The sequence below is a fragment of the Mustelus asterias genome, chromosome 14 (genome assembly GCF_964213995.1).
Source record: "Mustelus asterias chromosome 14, sMusAst1.hap1.1, whole genome shotgun sequence".
Taxonomy (NCBI): domain Eukaryota; kingdom Metazoa; phylum Chordata; class Chondrichthyes; order Carcharhiniformes; family Triakidae; genus Mustelus; species Mustelus asterias.
Window position 1 is genome coordinate 81,117,486 of NC_135814.1, and position 23,831 is coordinate 81,141,316.

The 23,831-nt window shown below is 44.1% G+C and overlaps 1 protein-coding gene across 4 annotated transcripts in view; it reads left to right on the top strand.

Annotated features, from left to right (window-relative positions):
* The window catches only part of LOC144503798 (calcium-responsive transcription factor-like), an 89,520-nt gene that overhangs the window by 42,596 nt on the left and 23,093 nt on the right, over positions 1–23,831 (top strand). For all 4 annotated transcript variants that reach the window (XM_078228697.1, XM_078228699.1, XM_078228700.1 and 1 more), the window contains 2 exons: positions 5,847–6,086; positions 7,432–7,594. In XM_078228697.1, the coding sequence (XP_078084823.1) occupies positions 5,847–6,086; positions 7,432–7,594 (403 nt within the window). The remainder of the gene's footprint in view (positions 1–5,846; positions 6,087–7,431; positions 7,595–23,831) is intronic.

The window sequence follows — 23,831 nt, forward strand, 5'->3', positions numbered from 1 at the left end:
AGGGAAGATTGTGTTTCCAACTTCAATTTCAGATTTCTGAAACAAGGGGTATAATTATCATTAAGGGCTTCTGAACCCTGCTCTCAGGCTCAAATGGGGGGACAGAAGCCCGCAGTGTGTGTGAAACTATTCATTGTCATTTGCCCCATTTAGCCATCTAATTGCTGTATAATTAAGGGCGGCTGGTGTGTTCTGAAAGTTCAGCACTGTGTGTGACTTCTCAGATACTGAAGCAGGCTGTGCCCTATGCAACAAAATCTGTGCAACTTTCAAGCTTGGGCTGATATGTGGCAGGAAGTGACTATCTCCAACAAAAGAAAGTCTAACCATTGCCCCATGACATTCAATGGAATTGTTATCACTGAATCTCACGATATCAACATCTTGGGTGTAATCATTAACCAGAAACTGAACGGAATCATCCATATAAATACTGTGACTACAAAAAAGGTCAGAGACTGCAAAATTTGCAGAGAGTAACTCGCCTCCAACTTCCCAGAGCCTGTCCACTATCTACAAGACACAAGTCAGGAATGTGATGGTATATTCTCCATTTGTCTGAACGTGTGCAGTTTGAACAACACCCAGGAAGCTCAACACCATCCAGGACAAAGCAGTCCTCTTGATTGATACCCCATGCACTCACTTCAACGCGCACTTGCTTCAACACACACACCTTCCACTACCGATTCACAGTGTGTATCATCTACAAGATGCACTGCAGCAACTCACCAAGGCTCCTTTGACAGCACTTTCCAAACCTGTGACTTCTACCATTTAGAAAGCCAAGAACAGCAGATGTAGATGTTAGTGTTCCCATACAAGTTCCCTTCCATGCCACACACCATCCTGACTTCGAAGTATATCATTGTTCCTTTACTGTCACTGAGTCAAAATCCTGGAAATAACAGTATTGTGGGTGTACCTACACCACATGATCTGCAGCAGTTCAAGAAGGCAGCTCACCATCACCTTCATAGATTGCAATCATATCCCTACAGTGCAAAAGGAGGCTATTCGGCCCATTGAATCTGCACCGACCACAATCCCACCCAGCCCCTATTCTTGTAACCCCGCATATTTACCCTGCTAACACCCTGGCACTAGGGTCAATTTAGCATGGCCAATCAACCTAACCCACATATTTGTGGGAGGAAACCGGAGCACCGGAGGAAACCCGCGCAGACACGGGGAGAATGTGCAAACTCCACGGACAGTGACCTGAGGCCGGAATTGAATCTGGGTCCCTGGCACTGTGAGGCATGATGTGGAGATGCCGGCGTTGGACTGGGGTAAACACAGTAAGAAGTTTAACAACACCAGGTTAAAGTCCAACAGGTTTATTTGGTAGCAAAAGCCACACAAGCTTTCGAGGCTCTGAGCCCCTTCAGGTGAGTGGGAATTCTGTTCACAAACAGAACTTATAAGACACAGACTCAATTTACATGAATAATGGTTGGAATGCGAATACTTACAACTAATCCAGTCTTTAAGAAACAAAACAATGGGAGTGGAGAGAGCATCAAGACAGGCTAAAAAGATGTGTATTGTCTCCAGACAAGACAGCCAGTGAAACTCTGCAGGTCCACGCAACTGTGGGAGTTACAAATAGTGTGACATAAATTCTGATTCTAGGATCGCATGATAAAGACTCAGGAGGAAAAAAGCAGAAATATTTATGTGAAATAGTGTGACATAAACCCAATATCCCGGTTGAGGCCGTCCTTGTGTGTGCGGAACCTGGCTATCAGTTTCTGCTCCGCGACTCTGCGCTGTCGTGTGTCGCGAAGGCCGCCTTGGAGAACGCTTACCCGAATATCAGAGGCCGAATGCCCGTGACCGCTGAAGTGCTCCCCAACAGGAAGAGAACAGTCTTGCCTGGTGATTGTCGAGCGGTGTTCATTCATCCGTTGTCGCAGCGTCTGCATAGTTTCCCCAATGTACCATGCCTCGGGACATCCTTTCTTGCAGCGTATCAGGTAGGCAGCAGTGCTAACCACTGTGCCACCATGTCGCCCCTTCCATACTGTACCGTACTTCTCAAGGACAACTAAGGATGGGCAATAGAAGTGTTGGCCTAGCCCACATCCCATGAAAGAATGAAAAAAACTTGTGCTTTAGGGAAGAAAAACTGCCATCCTTACCCAGTCTTATTTATATGTGACACCAGCGCCACAACAATATGGGTAATTCTTAACTGTCCTCTGAAATAGGTTATCAAAGCTACTCGGTTATCTTTGAGTAGGCTCACTACCATCTCCTTAAGTGAATTAAGGGATGGGCAATAAATGGGACCTTATCAATGATGCCCACTTCCTGTGAATGAATAATACAAAAAATGTCATTTTAGAGTTGGATTAGCTGAAGGTGGATTGGATTGTCTTAGAATTGTCCAAGAATTCCCTTGTAAAGCTGAAGTTCTTACCATCCAACAAGGCTGAGGGAAAGTACGGGTATCTTCGCGTGTCCACAAAACCTTGTATCGAACTGATCGCTGTGTTCATTCTATGCATTGATACTGTTCTGCTGTCAACCTAGCCACAATCCAAGGTTAAAAGATTTTTTTCTCCCAGTATTGAAACCTAATACAGCTTTGGCATTGGACATAGAAAGCACAAGATATGAAGGAAAGTTACACTTTCTGTAACTGCATCAGGCTATATTTGATGGATCGAGTGATGCTGCTGATTCACCTATTAATCCAGTTTTTTTTTGGTTTTTGTACATTTCTGCTTCTGCCTAATTGTCGTTGCTTTTTAAATGTATTTATTTATTCTTAGATTAATATAATTGGTCAAGATCAATGTTGGTTAGTTTAATTGCATCAATTGAAAACATCTCCACTCAGTTTAGCTGTTATCTTTCCTTGCATGATTTCTAATAGTAAGTGTTCCACATTATGGTAAGTCTGTAGATGCATTGAATTTGGCATTTTTATGTTGGTTAGATTTACAGCATCAACAGTATTGAAAGTTGTTTAAAATTATCATTTGTTACATCTAAAATAAGGTCAAGAGATATATAAAATGACTTCAGTGTCACCAGACACAGCCAACTGTGTAATTTTATCACCTATATCAGTATTTTTTTCACCCCTCACATTCCCCTACACACCTGCAATCCCACTATTACGGTTTGGCTCTTGTGATTCACTTGTCAAAGCCAAAACCTAAAGCCAGGGTTATCCAATATTTTCTTCTAACTCTCTCATTCAGTCCCCTATTCTCAAACAGAAATAGCAAGTGGTATCCTAGATACAAAAACCATTTCTGCAGCTGCCTCTACTGCTTCTTCGCCTTCCTCTTGACTGCTCTGTTGTCACACTTATGACTTATTTCCCTGAACCTCTCTATCCCACTCTTCGCTGTTTAAAAACCTCAAGACATATCTTGTTTAGGTTTTCAGCCGTCTCTAATTTTTTCTTCTTCTGGCTCAGACACCATTTTCCTTTCATGCATTTGTGATAAATATTTAGGATCTTTAGGATCTTTATGTTAATGCATAAATTTGTTTTAAGTTATTTGCTCCAAGTTATGCTTTGTTGCCAGAAATCCTTTGAAAATCCACAATAGGAGGTGGACATTGATGTCTTTGGAGATATTATTGTTAATTTACATTTAAAAAGTCTTCAAGTCATTCACATAATACAAATATAGCACTAGTAGATAACCCCGCTAATATTTCAGTCAGTCATTTCCTTGATAGACTTCAGCAGGTTTGTTTCAAACAGTCTTGACAGTCTTAGTCACAAAGGAACCCTATGTATTTAAGGAGCCTTTTCATCAGGTTTACTTGTGGTCGGTGCAGACTTGAAGGGCCGAATGGTCTCCTTCTGCACTATAGGGATTCTATGTGCACTTCAATCCTGTGGGAGGAAGTAATTACTCTATAATCCTAGATCCAGCATGTCCTCCTTCCTCATTTGGGCAACACTGATTCAAGAATATTCTCCTTAATACACCTCAAACATTCCTCCCCTTCTCTGCCCTTAATCACTGTTCAATGTTAGTTAAAGTCATGAATTATCTTTTTTCTGTCGTTCGTGCACCTCTCAACAAGTCTTTTGAGGTTCTGCTCCTCTACCACATTCACCACTATTTGGTGGTCTACAAAGTTGTTTCTTTACTTAAATTGGATAGATTCTGCTTTTAACCACTCAAAAACTTTATTTTTAGCACTGTATTATTTCTTAGTCAAAACTGCTCATGCTTTCTTTCCTGTCCTATCTTTCTCGAAAACCTTGTATCCAGGAATATTAAGCAGCCAGTCATCCCTTTTCTGAGTCAGATCTCAGACATGATCAGTCCATCATTTTTCGAAAGGGCTGTTTGTGCCTGCATCTCTCATATACACTCCAAACTAAATTTAGACTTCTATGTATTTTCTATGATCTTACCTAAGTGTATTGGGGGCAATTCTCCCAAAAAAAATTGAATGCATGTAAAAACTGGAGTATATCCCGCTGTTTTTTTCAGCGGAAGTTTCAAAATGAATCTCCCACACTCTGCACTGCAGAGTGCATGACCATGAATCATGCTGAAATTCAGCGTGCCTATTCCCGCTGGAGAGGCCAGCAGCATAGCACTGAGCAGGCCACTGCGCATGCGCCAATCTGTCAGCGCCGAGATTGGCGCATGTGCGGCACCCCGCACTGCCGGCCTTCTGATCGCTGGCCAACGTGGTTGCTGGCCAGCCCCACGACGCCTGCATCACTGGCATTCCGATCCTCCCACGGTTCGATTGCTGACTCCCCAGGTGTGTTTGGGCCAACCTCGACCACTCCGCCGCTGGCCCGCCTCTATCTCCCGATTCTCCCCCCGATGCCCAGCCCCGATTGCTGGCCTCCCTCCCTCTGATCACGATCCCAGTACAGAGTGGCAGCGAGGCACTGCCCAATGCCTGGTGGACACTGCCAAAATGCCCTGGGCATTAGCACTTTGCCTCTTGGGCAGTGCCAGGAAGCCCAGGCTGGCACAGTCAAGGTGTCAATGCCCAGGGGGCACCCCCATGCCCGACCCTAGTGGAGGGGGGGGGGCTTTATTTTCCCCCCTTCACTCCAGCAAGGTTGGGCCGCCAGCTCCCCCAAGTGGAGAGCTATTGTAAAATAAAACTGCTCATGATATTGAACAGATTTAATTGCGCATTTAAATTTATGCAACTCCGTGCCAGAAATCTGGCTGCCGGAGAGGCGTGGAGGCCATGGCGACCAGTGGGAAGCCCATGAAACGGCCTCCGCTCGAGTCTCCCGGCCCGCTGCGCTACAAAAGCAGTGCAGGGGGCCGGGAGAATCAGTCCGACTTCTTTTCAGGACCATAGGTCCTCTGAACAGTTTTTTGTAACCCTTGATTGAATTAGTTTAAACCCGCCCCAGCATTGCAAACCAACTGTTCCATAAAAAAATTGGTCCTGGCTCTGTGTCAGTGCAACCTGTCCATTTTGACCAGGTTGCCCCGCTATGAAACTGATCCAATATTCCAGGAATTTGGATCACACCCTCCTGCCTCTAGCCGCACATTAACCTGTCATATTTCCTCCTATTATTCATCTAGAGTAATCAGACTGCTGCTTTTTGATTGTGTTCAGAATTGTTTCACAGAATGAATTTCTTGCATAGGTTAGGGATGAGAACTATTGCATTTTAATCACATTTGAGCACATGATTTTCTTGTAGCACAAGGTTCAATTTCTGTTGAGAATGTGAAAAGATCATGCTTCATTTTGACGAATCATAATTGTCATTTTTTTCAATCTGCAGGTGATAGTGGGAGTTGTTTCTAGAATTCTGTTCTGCCAGATTTTGACAGATTTTATCCACAATGTTATTGACTATGTTCATGTTGCCACAGGTGGTACGTCCAGTTACCCACACCACAAGCTCACCAGTACCATGATCAAGATGGTTCCTATTTACCACCACTTCCACCACCACCCCCTCCACCATTTGTTTCTGTTGAAGAGGAAGATGTTGGAATGATGGATGAAAATGGGATATTGCCTTCTCGGCTGCACCCACGTGTCACTGAAAAGATTAGAGAACTGGTAGTTCAGGGAATTGACCAGGTCTACATGGTCCGGAAGCAGTTAAGGTACATCTTCCAGTGCTTCAGAAAAATTTAGATGGGTATAGAAATATATTTGTAGAGCAATGCAATTATGCAAAGTTGTATACCATTGCAATATGTAGAAAATCCCACAATAATTCCCCAGATCTGTCCAGAAGACTTGGATTATCAAGTGGGAATTCAGTAATCACAATACAAAAAACTGCTGAACAGGTTTCTTAAAGTGAAAGGTAAATAATTGTATGGACGTTGTGAATAATATCATATTTACTCTGTTGACTTTCTTTATTACGCTTTTATATATTTTACCTTCAGTGGAAATCCAGCATTCCGTTTGATTTAATGATTTAAAATGGGAATGACTAACAAATTGGATGACAACTGGTTAAGTTTGATTTGCTTGACTGCTTGTAATTTCTCCCCATTCTGATCTCTTTACAGTTGTTGGATAGAAAAAAGTTGATTGTGAGGAAACAGTTAACTTTAGAGTAGCCAACAATCAATAGCTCTGATTTTTTTCTGGCTATCTTTATTTACAAAATGAGTACTGGTGACATCAATTACGTTAGTCAGAGTTAGGTTGATTGGCCATGCTAAGTTGCTCCTTATTGTCAGGGGGATTAGCAGGGTAAACATAGGGTTATGGGGATAGGGCCTGGGTGGGATTGGTGTCGGTGCAGGCTTGATGGGCCGAGATTCTATGCTCAGCAGGGAAAGTGGTTTGAAGAAAATACTGAATCTGGCATCATGAGGAATATGGATTAATTGTTTTTTTTATTTCATTTGTGGAATATGAGTATTGCTGGTAAGACTAATATTTATTGCCCATTCCTAATCGCCCTTGAGATGGTGATGGTGAACCTTCGCCTTGAACTGCTGCAATCTATGTAGCATAGCTATGTCCAGAGTGCTGTTTGGGAGGGACTTGCAGGATTTTGACCCAGCAACAATTAAAACATTCAGAATAAAAATCAGAGTTATTGATTGTTGTCTGTTCTTAAATTAGCAGTTTCCTCACAATCCATTTTTTTTTTGCTATTCAACGACTATAACGAGATCAGAATGGGGAGAATTTACAAGCAGTCAAGCAAGTCTAAACCCAACCAGTTGTCATCCAATTTGTTAGTCATTCCTACTTTAAATCACTTGTTCATTTTTGGCAGCTGCAAGTAGCCTTTTGAACCTCAGCTATGTGTTCTATTTGGTTAGGACTTTCCCAGTTGAATCTTGCTTATTTGGTCTTTGTCACCAATGTGTGACATGAACTGTACAAGGTTCTTTAATTATCTGACATTGGGTGGGCTGGGCTTTGACCCATTGGGTTGTGAAATGCTGGGCTGCAATTGATAATCTGTTTTCCTTTGTGCAGAAAATTTGTGGAAAGGGAATTATTTAAACCTGATGATGTTCCTGAGAGACACAACCTGTCCTTCTTTCCAACTGTCAATGACATCAAAAACCACATTCACGAAGCACAGTTAGCACTACAGAGGGGAGAACTGGAGTACATATCTGGATCGATGACTGCAGCAGTAAGATATATGTTTGTTCTGGTATGCGAGTAACTATTTGGTCTGGGGGTGGTGAAAGATCCTTCCTGATTTGCTGAACCTTCACACGAGTTGGATTGTCATTGCACATGGATCAGATTATCTCCTCCCCTCTTCCCCCCCCCCCCCCCCCCCCCTACTGTATCTATCTTCAACTAACGTTCCATTCCAACCGTGTCATGGGTTGCACACTTGTACTTTTTGCTCCCACACCAGAAAAAGTCATATCACTGGTTACAGCTCCCTTTATGTGAGTTAATTCTTTTGAAATGAATGTCATTCATTTCATTGAGATGTTTTGTTTAATTCTTACATTTTCTAGCTTAGGCAAAATATTGTTTAAACCTTTCTTATGGTTGATGTAGGTATGCAACAACAACTATAACTTTAGTTACTTGAGTATTGCTGAAAAAGAGACATGTTGTTGAAACCTTTAATCGTACACTCATCATGACAGATGCAGGAATACCCAAATTTCAAAGTGAGCAGCAATTTACCTGTATGAGAAAAGGGAGCTAATCAGTTGACAAGTTGACTTTGGTTGAAATGTTGCCAAGGAGAATGCACCGAGGAAGCTATTGTCTATTAGGCTTTTGTTTAATTCAAAAAGGTACAGTGCTTGGGCATGTTTCTTTTGGTGACAGGGGACTGTGAATAATATAGTTCCTAGCAATTGTGAGAGAGTCACAACTGATAAACTTAAATTGCTTGTTATTGCAATTCTTAGCCCACTCCGGGTTTGTTCAGTAAATGGTGTCCAATTGCGGAATTGCACCTAATGCTAAATATTCAGAGCTTCACTGTACCTCTTGAGCTCAGCCTTTTGCCAATATTTCAGCCAAGGCTGTAATGAGATGAGGAGCTGAGTGGTCTAGGCAAAACCCAAGCTGAGCATCAGTGAGCAGGTTATTCCTAAGCAAATGCTGCTTGATAGCACTGTTGACGAGCCTTTTCATCACTTTACGAATGACCAAGGGTAGACTGATGTGGCAGTAATTGGCTGAGTTGGATTTGTCCTATATTTTATGTACAGGACACACCTGGGTGATTTGTGACATTGCTGGGTAGACCAGAGTTGTAGGTGCACTGGAACAGCTTGGCTAGGGGATGGCAAGTGTTAGAGCACAAGTCTTCAGTGCCATTGCCAGGATATTGTCAGGGCCCAAAGTTTTTGCAGTATGCAGTGCAGCATGGTGACAGTGGTTAGCTCTGCTGCCATACAGCGCCAGGCACCCCAGTTCGGAGTGAGCAGGTAGCAGAGTGACAGCTGAAGAGCTTTGGCTCAACGCGCTTAGGAGGAAACAGGCGAGGGAGGGTAGGTTTCTCAACTTTTAAATCCACAGTTCTTTCCCTGTGGAATCTGAGGAAAAGGGGCATTATGAATGTGAAGCCAGTTTGCTGTTCTCCATGCCGGATGTGGGAGGTCGTGGAGTCTCCTAGCCTCCCAGAAGTGCATATCTGCGCTGGGTGCATCGAGCTGCAGCTCCTAAGAGACCGAGTTAGGGAACTGGAGCTGCAGCTCAAGGACATTCGTCTGGTCAGGGAAAACGAAGAGGTGATAGATAGGAGTTTGTAGAGATCATAGAATCCTACAGTGCAGAAAGAGGCCATTTGGCCCATCGAGTCTGCACCAACCACAATCCCACCCAGGCCCTATCCCACATCCCTACATATTTACCCACTAACCCCTCTAACCTATGCATCCCGGGACACTAAGGGGCAATTTAGAATGGCCAATCAACCTAGCCCGCACATCTTTGGACTATGGGAGGAAGCCGGAGCACCCGGAGGAAACCCACGCAGACACAGGGAGAATGTGCAAACTCCACACAGACAGCGACCCTGAGCCGGGATTCGAACCCAGGTTCCTGGAGCTGTGAAGCAGCAGTGCTAACCACCGTGCTACCGTGCCGCCCCGTTATAGGCAGGTGGTCACACCGGGGTCACAAGAAGCAGGCAAGTGGGTCACAGTCAGGAAAGGGAAAAGTCAGGTGGTAGAGAGTACCCCAGTGGTTGTGCCCCTTAAAAATAAGTACTCTTGTTTGAGTACTGTTGGGGTGGACAGCCCATCTGGTGGAAGCAGCAGTGGTCGTGTCTCCGGCGTGGAGCCCGGCCTTGTAGCACAGAAGGGCAAGGAAAGGAGGAGGAAGGCAGTGGTGAAAGGGGACTCTACAGTGAGGGGGTCAGACAGGCGTTTTTGTGGAGGAAGTCGAGAAACGCGGATGGTGGTTTGCCTCCCTGGTGCCGGGATCAGGGATGTTTCTGACCGTATCCAAGAAATCCTGAAGTGGGAGGGAGAGGTCGTGGTGCATACTGGTACCACTGACATAGTCAGGAAAGGGAAGGGGTTATGAAAAGAGAATATAGGAGGTTAGGTAGGGAGTTAAGAAGAAGGAATGCAAAGGTAGTAATCTCGGGATTGCTGCCTGTGCCACGAGACAGTGAGGAAAGGAACGAAATAAGGTGGAGGATAAATGCGTGGCTGAGGGATTGGAGCAGGGGGCAGGGATTCAAGTTCCTGGATCATTGGGACCTCTTTTGAGGCAGGTGCGACCTGTACAAAAAGGACGGGTTTCACTTAAATCCCAAGGGGACCAATATCCTGGCAGGAAGGTTTGCTAAGGCTACTGGGGAGTGTTTAAACTAGAATGGTTGGGGGGTGGGAATCAAAATGAGGTGACTGGGAGAGAGGAGGCTAGCTTAAAAATAAAAGGGGCTTGTAGACGGTGTCAGAGGGAGGATAGGCAGGTGACGGAGAAGGGGAGCGCTCAGACCAAAGGGTTGAGATGTGTGTATTTTAACACAAGGAGTGTAGTGAACAAAATGAATGAGCTTAGTGCGTGGATCACTACTTGGAAGTGTGATGTGGTGGCCATTACAGAGACTTGGTTATCTCAGGGATAGGACTGGATACTTCAAGTGCCAGGTTTCAGATGTTTCAGGAGGGACGGAAGAAGACAAAAGAGGTGGGGGAGTGGCATTGTTGATCAGGGATAGTGTCACGGCTGTAGAAAAGATGGTTGCCACAGAGGAATTGTCTACGGAATCTCTGTGGGTGGAGGTTTGCAACAGGAAGGGGTCAATAACTTTATTGGGTGTTTTTTATAGGCCGCCCAATAGTAGCAGGGATGTGGAGGAGCAGATTGGGAAGCAGATCCTGGAGAGATGTGATAATCACAGTAAGAAGTTTAACAACACCAGGTTAAAGTCCTACAGGTTTATTTGGTAGCAAAAGCCACAAGCTTTCAGAGCCTTAAGCCCCTTCTTCAGGTGAGTGGGAATTCTGTTCACAAACAGGGCATATAAAGACACACACTCAATTTACAGAATAATGGTTGGAATGCGAATACTTGCAGCTAATCAAGTCTTTAAGATACAAACAATGTGAGTGGAGAGAGCATTAAGACAGGTTAAAGAGATGTGTATTGTCTCCAGACAGCCAGTGAGACTCTGCAGGTCCAGGCAAGTTGTTGGGATTACAGATAGTGTGACATGCACCCAATATCCCAGTTGAGCCCGACCTCGTGTGCGGAACTTGGCTATCAGTTTCTGCTCAGCGACTCTGCGACATCGTGTGTTGTGAAGGCCGCCTTGGAGAACGCTTATCTGAATGTCAGAGGCCGAGTCACTGAGCAGAAACTGATAGCCAAGTTCCGCACACATGAGGATGGCCTCAACTGGGATATTGGGTTCATGTCACACTATCTGTAATCCCCATAGCTTGCCTAGACCTGCAGAGTCTCACTGGCTGTCGTGTCTGGAGACAATACACATCTCTTTAACCTGTCTTAATGCTCTCTCCACTCACATTGTTTGTATCTTAAAGACTTGATTAGCTGTAAGTATTCGCATTCCAACCATTATTCTGTAAATTTAGTTTGTGTCTTTATATGCCCTGTTTGTGAACAGAATTCCCACTCACCTGAAGAAGGGGTTAAGGCTCCGAAAGCTTGTGGCTTTTGCTACCAAATAAACCTGTCGGACTTTAACCTGGTGTTGTTAAACTTCTTACTGTGTTTACCCCAGTCCAACACCGGCATCTCCACACCATGAGATGTGATAATAACAGAGTGGTCATGATGGGAGATTTTAATTTCCCAAATATCGATTGGAATATCCCTAGGGTAAGGGGTTTAGATGGGGAGGAGTTTGTTAGGTGTGTTCAGGAAGGCTTCCTGACACAGTATGTGGATAAGCCTACAAGAGGAGAGGCTGTACTTGATTTGGTATTAGGGAATGAACCTGGGCAGGTGTCAGATCTGAGGGAGAGCATTTTAGGGATAGTGATCATAACTCTATCTCCTTTACATTAGCATTGGAGAGAGATAGGATCAGTCAAGCTAGGAAAGTGTTTATTTGGAGTAAGGGCAATTCATAGAAATCATAGAATCCTAGAAACCCTACAGTGCAGAAGGAGGCCATTAAGCCCATCAAGTCTGCACCGACCACAATCCCACCCAGGCCCTACCCCCATATCCCTACATATTTACCCGCTAATCCCTCTAACCTGCACATCTCAGGACACTATTGGGGCAATTTTAGCATGGCCAATCAACCTAACCCGCACATCTTTGGACTGTGGGAGGAAACCGGAACACCCGGAGGAAACCCACGCAGACACGAGGAGAATGTGCAAACTCCACACACACTGATCCAAGCCGGGAATCGAACCCAGGTCCCTGGAGCTGTGAAGCAGCAGTGCTAACCACTGTGAGGCTATTAGGCCACTATGAGGCTATTAGGCAGGAAATTAGGGGCATAAATTGGAAGGAGGTTTTCTCAGGGAAACGTACAGAAGAAATGTGGCAAATTTTCAAGGAACATTTGTCTGGAGCTCTGCACAGCAACGTTCCAATGAGACAGGGGAGTTATGGTAGGTTACAGGAACCATGGTGCACGAAAGCTGTAACGAATTTAGTCAAGAAGAAAAGAAAAGCCTACAAAAGGTTCAGGGAGCTAGGTAATGTTAGTAATCTAGAAGCGTATACAACAAGTAGGAAGGAACTTAAGAGGGAAATTAGAAGAGCAAGAAGGGGTCATGAGAAGGCCTTGGCAGACAGGATAAAGGAAAACCCCAAGGCATTCTACAAGTATGTTAAGAGCAAGAAGATAAGATGTGAAGGAGTAGGACCTATCAAATGTGACGGTGGGAAAGTCTGTATAGAACTGGTAGAAATAGCAGAGGTACTCAATGAATACTTTGCTTCAGTATTCACAGTGGAAAAGGATCTTGGTAGTTGCAGTATAGACTTGCAATGGACTGAGAAGATTGAGCATGTGGACATTAGGAAAGAGGATGTGTTGGAGCTTTTGAAAAGCATCAAGTTAGATAAATCGCCGGGACCGGATGGGATGTACCCGTGGTTACTGTGGGAGGCGAGGGAAGAGATTGCTGAGCCTCTGGCGATGATCTTTGCGTCATCAATGGAGACGGGAGAGGTTTTGGAGGATTGCGGATGTGGTTCCATTACTCAAGAAAGGGAGAAGAGATAGCCCAGGAAATTATAGACCAGTGAGTCTAACCTCAGTGGTTGGTAAGTTGATGGAGAAGATCCTGAGAGGCAGGATTTATGAACATCTGGAGAGGAATAGTATGATCAGAAATAGCCAGCACGGCTTTGTCCAAGGCAGATCATGCCTTACGAGCCTAATTGAATTTTTTGAAGATTAGGCACGTAATCCACATAGACGAGGGAAGAGCGGTAGATGGAGTTTATATGGACTTCAGCAAGGCGTTTGATAAGGTGCCCCATGCAAGGCTTATTGAGAAAGTGAAGGGGCATGGGATATAAGGGGACATTGCTTTGTGGATTCAGAACTGGCTTGCCCACAGAATGCAAAGAGTGGTTGTAGATGGGTCTTTTTCAGAATGGAGGTCGGTCACCAGTGGAGTGCCCCAAGGATCTGTTCTGGGACCCTTGCTCTTTGTGATTTATATAAATGACCTGGATGAGGGAGTGGAAGGATGGGTTGACAAGTTTGCTGATGACACACAGGTTGGTGGTGTTGTGGATAGTGTAGAGGGATGTCAGCAGTTGCAACGAGACATAGATAAGATGCAAGACTGGGCGGAGAAGTGACAGATGGACTTCAACCCAGATAAGTGTGTGGTGGTTCATTTTGGCAGGTCGAATAGGATGAAAGAATATAATATTAAGGGTAAGACGCTTGGCAGTGTGGAAGATCAGAAAGATCTTGGGGTCCGGGTTCATAGGACACTCAAAGCAGCGTTGCAGGTAGAGGCTGTAATTAAGAGGACGTATGGAATACTGGCCGCCTTCAATAGAGGAATTGAGTTTAGAAATCAGGAGGTAATGCTGCAGCTGTATAGGACCCTGGTCAGACCCCACCTGGAGTACTGTGCCCAGTTCTGGTCGCCTCATTACAGAAAGGATGCGGAAGCCATAGAAAGGGTGCAGAGGAGATTTTCAAGGATGTTGCCTGGATTAGATGGCATGCCTTATGAGGATAGGTTGAGAGAGCTAGATCTTTTCTCCTTGGAGAGGCGAAGGATGAGAGGTGACCTGATAGAGGTGTATAAGATGTTGAGAGGTGGATTCTCAGAGGCTTTTACCCAGGGCTGGAATGGTTGCACAAGAGGTCACAGGTTTAGGGTGCTGGGGAGTAGGTACAGAGGAGATGGTTGGGGTAAGTTTTTCACTCAGAGGGTGGTGGGTGTGTGGAATCGGCTGCCAGTATTGGTGGTGGAGGCGGATTCGATAGGGTCTTTTAAGAGACTTTTCAATAAGTTCATGGAAGTTAGTACGATAGAGGGTTATAGGTAAGCCTAGTAGGTAGGGACATGTTCGGCGCAAGTTGTGGGCTGCAGGGCCTGTTTGTGCTGTAGCTTTTATATGTTCTAGTTTGATTCTGGCCTTGGTTGATTGTGTGGAGTTTGCACGTTCTCCCTGTGTCTGCATGGATTTTGTCTGGGTGCTCTGGTTTCCTCCCATGGCCCAAAGATGTGCAGGTTGGTCAAGCAAAGTTTCTCCTGATTGTGCAAAAATGTGTAGGTTAGGGGAATTAGTGGGGTAAAGATGTGGGATTGCAGGGAAAAGGCCTGGTTAAGATGCTCTGTTTGCGAGTTGGTGCAGACTTGATGGGTTGAATGGCCTCCTTCTGCATTGTAGGGATTCTATGATCAGCCATTTCTTGATAGCACATGGAATGAATCAAATTGCTTGAAGACTGACATCTGTTGGGGACCACCTCGGATGGCCGAGACCATCCACTTGGTACTTCGGGCTGAAGATTGTAGCACTGATGTACTGAACTTCTCCATCACTGAGAATAGGGATATTTGTGAAACCACCTCCTCCAGTGAGTTGTTTAATTGTTCTTCAGCATTCACAGCTAGTTGAGGCAGGATTGCAGAGCTTAGATCTAATCTGCTAGTCGTGAAATTGCTTATTGCTTAACTCTGTCTGCTACTTCCTGCTTATGCGGTTTGGCATGCAGTAGTGCTATATTGTAGCTTCACCAGGTGGACACCACATTTTAGGTATGCCTGGTGCTGCTCCTGGCATACCCTCCTGCACTCTTCATTGAACCAGAGTTGACCCCTGTCTTTGTTGTAATGCTAGAGTGAGGGATATGCCGGGCCATGAGATTACTGATTGTGGTTGAGTACAAATCTGCTGTTGTTGATGTCCCACAGTGTCTCATCGCTGCCCAGTCTTGAGTTGCTAGTTCTGTTCAAATTTCTCCCATTTAGGGCAGTGGTAGTGTCACACAACACGATGAGTGTATTCTCAATGTGAAGACGGTACTTTATCTCCACATGGAGTACGTGCAGTGGTCTCTCTTACTGATGCTATCGTAACAGATACATCTGTGGCAGGCAAGTTGGTGCAGATGAGGTCCATGTGCTTTTCACATCTGTTGATTCCCTCACCATCAGCCGCAGATCCAATCTAGAAGCTATGTCCTTTAGGACATGATCAGCTCAGTATTTTTGTGCTACAGAGCCACTCTTGGTGCTGGGCATTGAAGTCCACCACCTCGAGTACATTCTGCGTCCATGCCACCTTCAGTGCTTCCTCCAGCTGGTGTTCAACATGGAGGAGTACTGATTCATCAAGTGTGTTGGTGGTGAGGTGGGAGATTGATCAGCAGGAAGTTTCCTTTGCTATGATTCCTGATGATATTATGGGGTCATGATTTGGAGATGCCGGCGTTGGACTGGGGTAAACACAGTAAGAGTTTTAACAACAGGTTAAAGTCCAACAGGTTTATTTGGTAGCAAATGCCATTAGCTTTCGGAGCGCTGTTCCTTCGTCAGATTTCCACTCCATCTGATGAAGGAGCAGCGCTCCGAAAGCTAATGGCATTTGCTACCAAATAAACCTGTTGGACTTCAACCTGGTGTTGTTAAAACTCTTACTGATATTATGGGGTCCAGAGTCGATATTGAGGCATCCCAGGACAACTCTCCCCCGACTATACCACTGTCTCTCCACCTCTTTCTTGCTAGTTGGACTGAACTTCCCAGGCATGGTGGAATTTGGGACATTGTTTATAAGGCATGATTTCATGAGTATGACTATGTTAGGCTTGCCTAATGTGTGAGGCAGTTCTCCCAACTTTGGCACAAATCTCCCAGAAGTTAGCACCGAAGACTTTGCAGGGTTGACGGGGCTGAGTTTGGCATTGTCATTTCCGATGCCTAGGCCGATGTCAGGTGTTGTGTCCGCTTTTGTTCTTATGAGAATACTTAGTGGTTTTATACAATTAACTGGCTTGCTAGGCCATTTCAAAGGGCATTTAAGAGTCAGCCACGTTGCTGTGGGTCTGGGGTCTCATGTATACAGACCAGGTTCAGTATCCCTCCCTAAATGCAATTAGTAAATCAGATCGATCTACATACGAGATTGCTGATAAGCCCAATCATACAGCATGAGCAGCTGTAGGAATCCTGATGCACACATTGAGCAGTGAGATAGGCTTTCAGTAGACAGAAGTAGAGAACCTAAAGAAATGCTCAAGAAAACAAAATTAGATGAGTGCAGATATTTTAGAGTGTGGTGAAGCTGGAGGAGACTACGGAGATGGGGGGAGACAAGACCGTGGAGGGACTTGAAAACAAGGATGAAAATTTTATAATTGAGGCTGGTCCAGATGCCAACTTAAGTCAGCAAGCATGGGGTGAGGGGCTAAGGATATGGGTAGCAGAGTTTTGGACAGCGCAGTTTTGGAAGACCTCCAGTGTAAAATGTGAGGGTATCCCAAAACCCACAAGGGTAACTTGGAACACTGGTCTGTAGTGGTGTGTATTTTCAATTTGCTGCAGTGTGAGAAAAAATATACAAACCAGGGAGGAACAGTTCAGTTTTGTAATCAATTAATAAATAATATTTATTTAAAAGAAAACACACAGCAAAAAAGACTATAATACACTACAACAGTACACTTAACTACAATAATGGTTACACACACAGTATCGCGTGAGTTTATCCCTTGTTCCCAACTATCTATGTTTCCTGCACTCTGAGAAACATCCCTTTTCCCAAACAACATCCTATATTTTATAACTATTTAAGTTAAATCCAGCCTATAGTTAACACCCCACAGGTTATTTTCCAAGTTTCGGAAAGTCATCTTCAGTTCAGCATAGGAATATTCTTCTTGGAGTTTTGTTTTAAACAGTAGCCTTTTTGGCATCAACTTACTTTCGGGACAGCCTGCTTTCTACAACTGCATGTGGCTATGATGATGTGGAGATGCTGGCGTTGGACTGGGGTAAATACAGTAAGAGTTTTAACAACACCAGGTTAAAGTCCAACAGGTTTATTTGGTAGCAAATGCCATTAGCTTTTGGAGTGCTGCTCCTTCGTCAGATGGAGTGGATATCTGCTCTCAAACAGGGCATAGAGAAACACAAAATCAAGTTACAGAATACTGATTAGGATGCGAATCTCTACAGCCAACCAGGTCTTAAAGATACAGACAATGTGAGTGGAGGGAGCATTAAGCACAGGTTAAAGAGATGTGTATTGTCTCCGGACAGGACAGCCAGTGAGATTCTGCAAGTCCAGGAGGCAAGCTGTGGGGGTTACTGATAGTGTGACATGAACCCAAGATCCCGGTTTAGGCCGTCCTCATGTGTGCGGAACTTGGCTATCAGTTTCTGCTCAGCGACTCTGCGCTGTCATGTGTCGTGAAGGCCGCCTTGGAGAACGCTTACCCAAAGATCAGAGGCTGAATGCCCGTGACCGCTGAAGTGCTCCCCCACAGGAAGAGAACAGTCTTGCCTGGTGATTGTCGAGCGGTGTCCATTCATCCGTTGTCATAGCGTCTGCATGGTTTCCCCAATGTACCATGCCTCGGGACATCCTTTCCTGCAGCGTATCAGGTAGACAACGTTGGCCGAGTTGCAAGAGTAGGTACCGTGTACCTGGTAGATGGTGTTCTCACGTGCGATGATGGCATCCGTGTCGATGATCCGGCACGTCTTGCAGAGGTTGCTGTGGCAGGGTTGTGTGGTGTCGTGGTCACTGTTCTCCTGAAGACTGGGTAGTTTGCTGCAGACAATGGTCTGTTTGAGGTTGTGCGGTTGTTTGAAGGCAAGAGGTGGGAGTGTAGGGATGGCCTTGGCGAGATGTTCGTCTTCATCAATGACATGTTGAAGGCTCCGGAGGAGATGCCGTAGCTTCTCTGCTCCGGGGAAGTACTGGACGACGAAGGGTACTCTATCCACCGTGTCCTGTGTTTGTCTTCTGAGGAGGTCGGTGCGGTTTTTTGCTGTGGCACGTTGGAACTGTCGATCGATGAGTCAAGCGCCATATCCTGTTCTTATGAGAGCATCTTTCATCGTCTGGAGGTGTCTGTTGCGATCCTCCTCATCCGAGCAGATCCTGTGTATACGGAGGGCTTGTCCGTAGGGGATGGCTTCTTTAAAGTGTTTAGGGTGGAAGCTGGAGAAGTGGAGCATCGTGAGGTTATCCGTGGGCTTGCGGTACAGTGAGGTGCTGAGGTGACCATCCTCAATGGAGATGCGTGTGTCCAAGAATGCAACCGATTCCGGAGAGTAGTCCATGGTGAGTCTGATGGTGAGATGGAACTTGTTGATGTCATCATATAGTTGTTTCAGTGACTGTTCACCATGTGTCCAAAGGACTAGACTACAGAGAGAATATCAGCTAACGTGGGGCTAGGAAGGAAAGTTGGATGGTCAGCAGATTAATGGAAATAGGATCGTGTGAGGTGGCGGTGGATCCCAATGAGCGACAAGAGGGCATGAGGAGAAATAGGGGAGAAAGATATGAGTTCTAGGCCAGCCGGTGCAGGAGGTTGGAGACCTTTAGGGAAGTTTGATCCAGGGGCTAGTGGAAAGAACGGAAACAGCAGTGACAAATAAGAACATAAGAGCTCGGAGCAGGAATAGGCCATTTGGCCCCTCGAGCCTGCTCCGCCATTCAATAAGATCATGGCTGATCTTTTTGTGGACTCAGCTCCACTTACCCGCCCGCTCACTTATATTTTTAATTCCTTTACTGTTCAAAAATTCATCTATCCTTGCCTTAAAAACATTCAATGAGGTAGCCTCAACTCCTTCACTGGTCAGGGAATTCCACAGATTCACAACCCTTTGTGTGAAGAAGTTCCTCCTCAACTCAGTCCTAAACCTGCTTCCCCCTTATTTTGAGGCGATGCCCCCTAGTTCTAGTTTTACTCGCCAGTGGAAACAACTTCCCTGCTTCTATCTTATCTATTCCCTTCATAATCTTATATGTTTCTATAAGATCTCCCCTTATTCTTCTGAATTCCAATGAGTAGAGCCCCAGTCTACTCAGTCTCTCCTCATAAGCCAACCCTCTCAACTCCGGAATCAACCTAGTGAATCTCCTCTGCACCCCTCCAGTGCCAGTATCTCCTTTCTCAAGTAAGGAGACGAAAACTGTACACAGTACTCCAGGTATGGCCTCAGCAGCACCTTAAAAAGCTGCAACATAATCTCGCTGTTTTTAAACTCCATCCCTCTAGCAATGAAGGACAAAATTCCATTTGCCTTCTTAATTACCTGCTGCACCTGCAAACCAACTCCTTGAGATTCCTGCACAAGGACACCCAGGTCCCTCTGCACAGCAGCATGCTGCAATTTTTTACCATTTAAATAATAGTCCATTTTGCTGTTATTCCTACCAAAATGAATGACCTCACATTTACCAACATTGTACTCCATCTGCCAGACCCTCGCCCACTCACTTAGATAGATTGTATGGTCTCAATTTTAGTGACAGAATTTCATGAGCTCTTCATAATTATTGTGGTGCAGGTAGAGGAGACAGAGGAAGACAGTTTACAGTGGAAAAAAGAAATCAGTGGTTAACTTTGCTTTTCCGGATGATTATGGAATAGTTAGCAGATGAAAACAGTACCCAATAGTGTTTTATCTGGTTCAGTCGTATCTTACAGTGAATTGTGAATTAAACTCCTGTCATCAAGCCAAGCATGCTACTTATGATCCATTCTAGTGCACAGTATTCAACTGCGGAGTACACAAAAGGCTGTCCCTGATATCTGAAACACAGATGCTGGTACTCACCAGCTTGTGCTTGTCAATATCTGGACCAGGTTGATCCTAATCTCTTCATCAATGTCCTGGAAGGTCAATGTGTATGGCCTAGCTTCATTCCAGAATAACTCAGAATGGGGTCACAGTACAGTCTTTCTGCAGAAGGTTAGTTTCAGGGTGTACTTAGCGCTCCTGTTATCAAGGTGAAATATTGTGTGTTATTTTACTTAAGCTACTATTCCTCCCTGGTGTTTAGGTCCCCATTCAAGATGGACTTGATGCCATTGAAGGTGACCACTTCCAATGCTAGGCTAGGATCATCTCGATGCAAATGTATGCAATTTAATTGATGTCTTATGTGGATATTTGTTATGATGCGGAGATTGATCCCCTAAAGAAGTAACACTGAATCCCTCAAAGAGGAATACCTTGCCTCGTAATCTGTTAAGTGTGGGAAGATGTGAAATGTTCTTCAGTAACGTTTAGTGGTTAACTAACAGAAATACCTGACATTCACTTTAACTTGAACACTTAACAATTTATTTATTTAACTAATAGGGAATTTTAACTAAACAAGTAATATAACGAATAAAATAAGATTCTACTGAAATGCTGCTCAAGTAAGTACAATATCCATTAATTAACCAAAAAAAAAGAATTTTGTCACTCTCAAAAAATATACAACCAGGTTTTGTGCCTTTTGGAACCTTTTGGAGTTTCTCAGTTGATTTCTCTGACTGTAAGTTTTTGATTTGGTACCTTTCGCTGGTTAAATGGTGTGTCCTCTTAAGAGATACATAAAGCTGGCAGGGTGGAGAGCTGCTCTCTCCTTCTCGAGTCTTGAGAGGTGGCAGTTGCTAACTCCTATTTTTCCCCCTTGCACTCTCTTGTATACCTGTGATGATCTATCAATTTTCTTACAATAAGATTGGTCTGATTTTTTTCAACATCATCAAATTTAAATTTTATAGATTCTTGGTAGCTGAGTGCGTGCTTTAAATTGGGCAAAATTCAAACAACAGGTTGTCTTTGTCAAGACTACTGTTTGACTTTTTGATACAAATGTTTCAGCTTGGACTTTGGATGTACTTTGCATTTTAAACCTCCAAGCACTGAAACAAAACCAGCTTTTGAAGGGACCATGCAATATTTTTTCCCTCTAGCATTTTTACAATTTTTTTTTACATCTTTATCAACATCACATTCGAACTTCACAAACTCAACTTTGCAACACGTTGAAGAGTGTCAGTGCGATTACTGAACCTTGTGGCAGTCTGGTGAGCTGACTTTGTCACCCAAATGGACACATAATTGCCTATTCAGTATTGTCCATAGCAGATGTCATATTTTGAGGCATGGGCAATCCTTGCAAGTTTTACTCCTCGAATCCACACTGTTTTACAGGTTTACAAAGGTTACGGCAGTTTTGGACTTCTTTTGGGATCAGGCTTCTGTGCATTACAAATGCCAAAACTTGATAACAGTAACTTGAATGATGCCATTGTAGATCATGCTCCGTTGAAGTCCTCAGCCCCAACCTTCTTGCAAGTAGTTGACTTCAAACTCTTCACCAATTGCTGAGGCGTTTCCCATTTACAGCAAACCTCAATATTTGCCTTTCATTATTTTCCAAACGTGAATCCTTACACTCTAAATGACCTCAGTTGTCCAAGGGGAATGATGGCCTCCAGAATGATGTAAGAGTTTTAACAACACCAGGTTAAAGTCCAACAGGTTTATTTGGTCGCAAATGCCATACCTGTTGGACTTTAACCTGGTGTTGTTAAAACTCTTACTGTGTTTACCCCAGTCCAACGCCGGCATCTCCACTCCAGAATGATGCCAAGGTTCCTGGTTGGACCACTCCTGCGATGTTGTGTACAATTCTGGTTACCATATTTAAAAGAAAAGGCAAGCGACATTGGAGAATATGCAATGATTTATGCGGATTATATCAGAAATGCAGGGTATACTTATCAGGGAGGATTTTATATCTCTGTTTTGAGGGGTGACTTAATAGATTACTTTAAATTCATAAAAAGTTCGATAGAGTCAACGTAGAAAATGTTTCTGTTTGCAGCGAAGACCAAAATTAGGGGCCATCAATCTAACATAGTCACTAAGAAATCTAATAGAAATTTCAGAAGAAGCTTTATTACCCAGAGTATGGTGAGAATGTGCAGGTTGCTACTACATGGAGTTATACCATTTAGGGTTCTGAGGCATAAAACCCTTCTTATTTAAAAAAAACTAAGGTCTGAATTTTTAATTTCAAATATTAGGGACCTCAGTTATGCTTTACCTACAAGGTAAGATTACCTAGTATTTGCGTATCAGGTCTAACTTGTTAAGCAAATTTTTACATATAGAATCATAGAGCAGAAATAGGCCATTTGGCCCATTGAGTCTGCACCGACCACAATCCTACCCAGGCCCTATTCCCACAACCCCACATATCCATCCTGCTGATCCCTTGACACTAGGGTCAATTTAGCATGGCTAATCAACCTAACCCACACATCTTTGGACTGTGGGAGGAAACTGGAGGGCCCGGAGGAAACCCATGCAGACACGGGGCGAATGTGCAAACTCCACATAGACAGTGATCTGAGGCTGGAATTGAACCTGGGTTCCTGGCGCTGTGAGGCAGCAGTGCTAACCACTGTGCCACCGTGCCGCTCCATTCTTAACAGAAGCAGTGAAGACAACATAGACGTGTTTTATCTCTCAAGATTCCAAGAATTCTTGGTGTTGTCAGCACAGCCAATGTCCCTCTTCTTTGTCTTTGAAATGATATTGAACGGAATCCAGAAGAGTCATACCCCAGATGTACTGGTATCACTGCAAACACTGATTAAGATTTCTCAACTTTTATCCCCTCAATCTCCCATTCCTTATTCCTGTTTTTGAGATGGTCCAAATTCGCTTCTCCTATTGGCCACAGGGCGCAAATCATCTCATCACCCCACTTTTGCAACAACTCCTGCTATATGGGTCCTAAATTCCAGAAGTTTCCATCCCATCTTAAACAAATGCACATTTCAGATACAGAGAAGCCATAAACATTCTCTTGTTGGCATACCTTAATTCAATACCCACACTAAAGCTATTAAAATCGACAGTTAAGACCACTTACTATGATCATATCAAAGAATAAAGGATTCCCCCTCTGGTGCAGATCAATTAAAGCAATGTATGGTTTGTTTAAACATAGTATCATAAATTCAGGCTGAATTTAGATGTTTCTTCAAACTTAAAAATATATGCCTAATTGTATTGTGGCCATTAAGACAGCTTCAACTCAAGACTCAAAGGAGCTCTGTAACAAACCAATAAAATAATTTTGTTTCTTCACAAATCTCTTGAGTATAGGGGTGTAAGAGTAGAGTTAAGAGAGAAATCAGGAGGGCAAAAAGGGGACACAAAATTGTTTTGGCAGATAAGGCAAAGGAGAATCCAAAGAGCTTCTGCAAATACATAAGGGACAGAAAATTAACGAGAGAGAGTAGGGCCTCTTAAGGATCAACAAGGTCATCTATGTGCGGATCCACAAGAGATGGGTGAGATCCTAAATGAATATTTCTCATCAGTATTTACTGTTGAGAAAAGCATGGATGTTAGGGAACTTGGGGAAATAAATATTGATGTCTTGAGGAGTGTACAAATTACAGAGGAGGTGGTGCTGGAAGTCTTAAAGCGCATCAA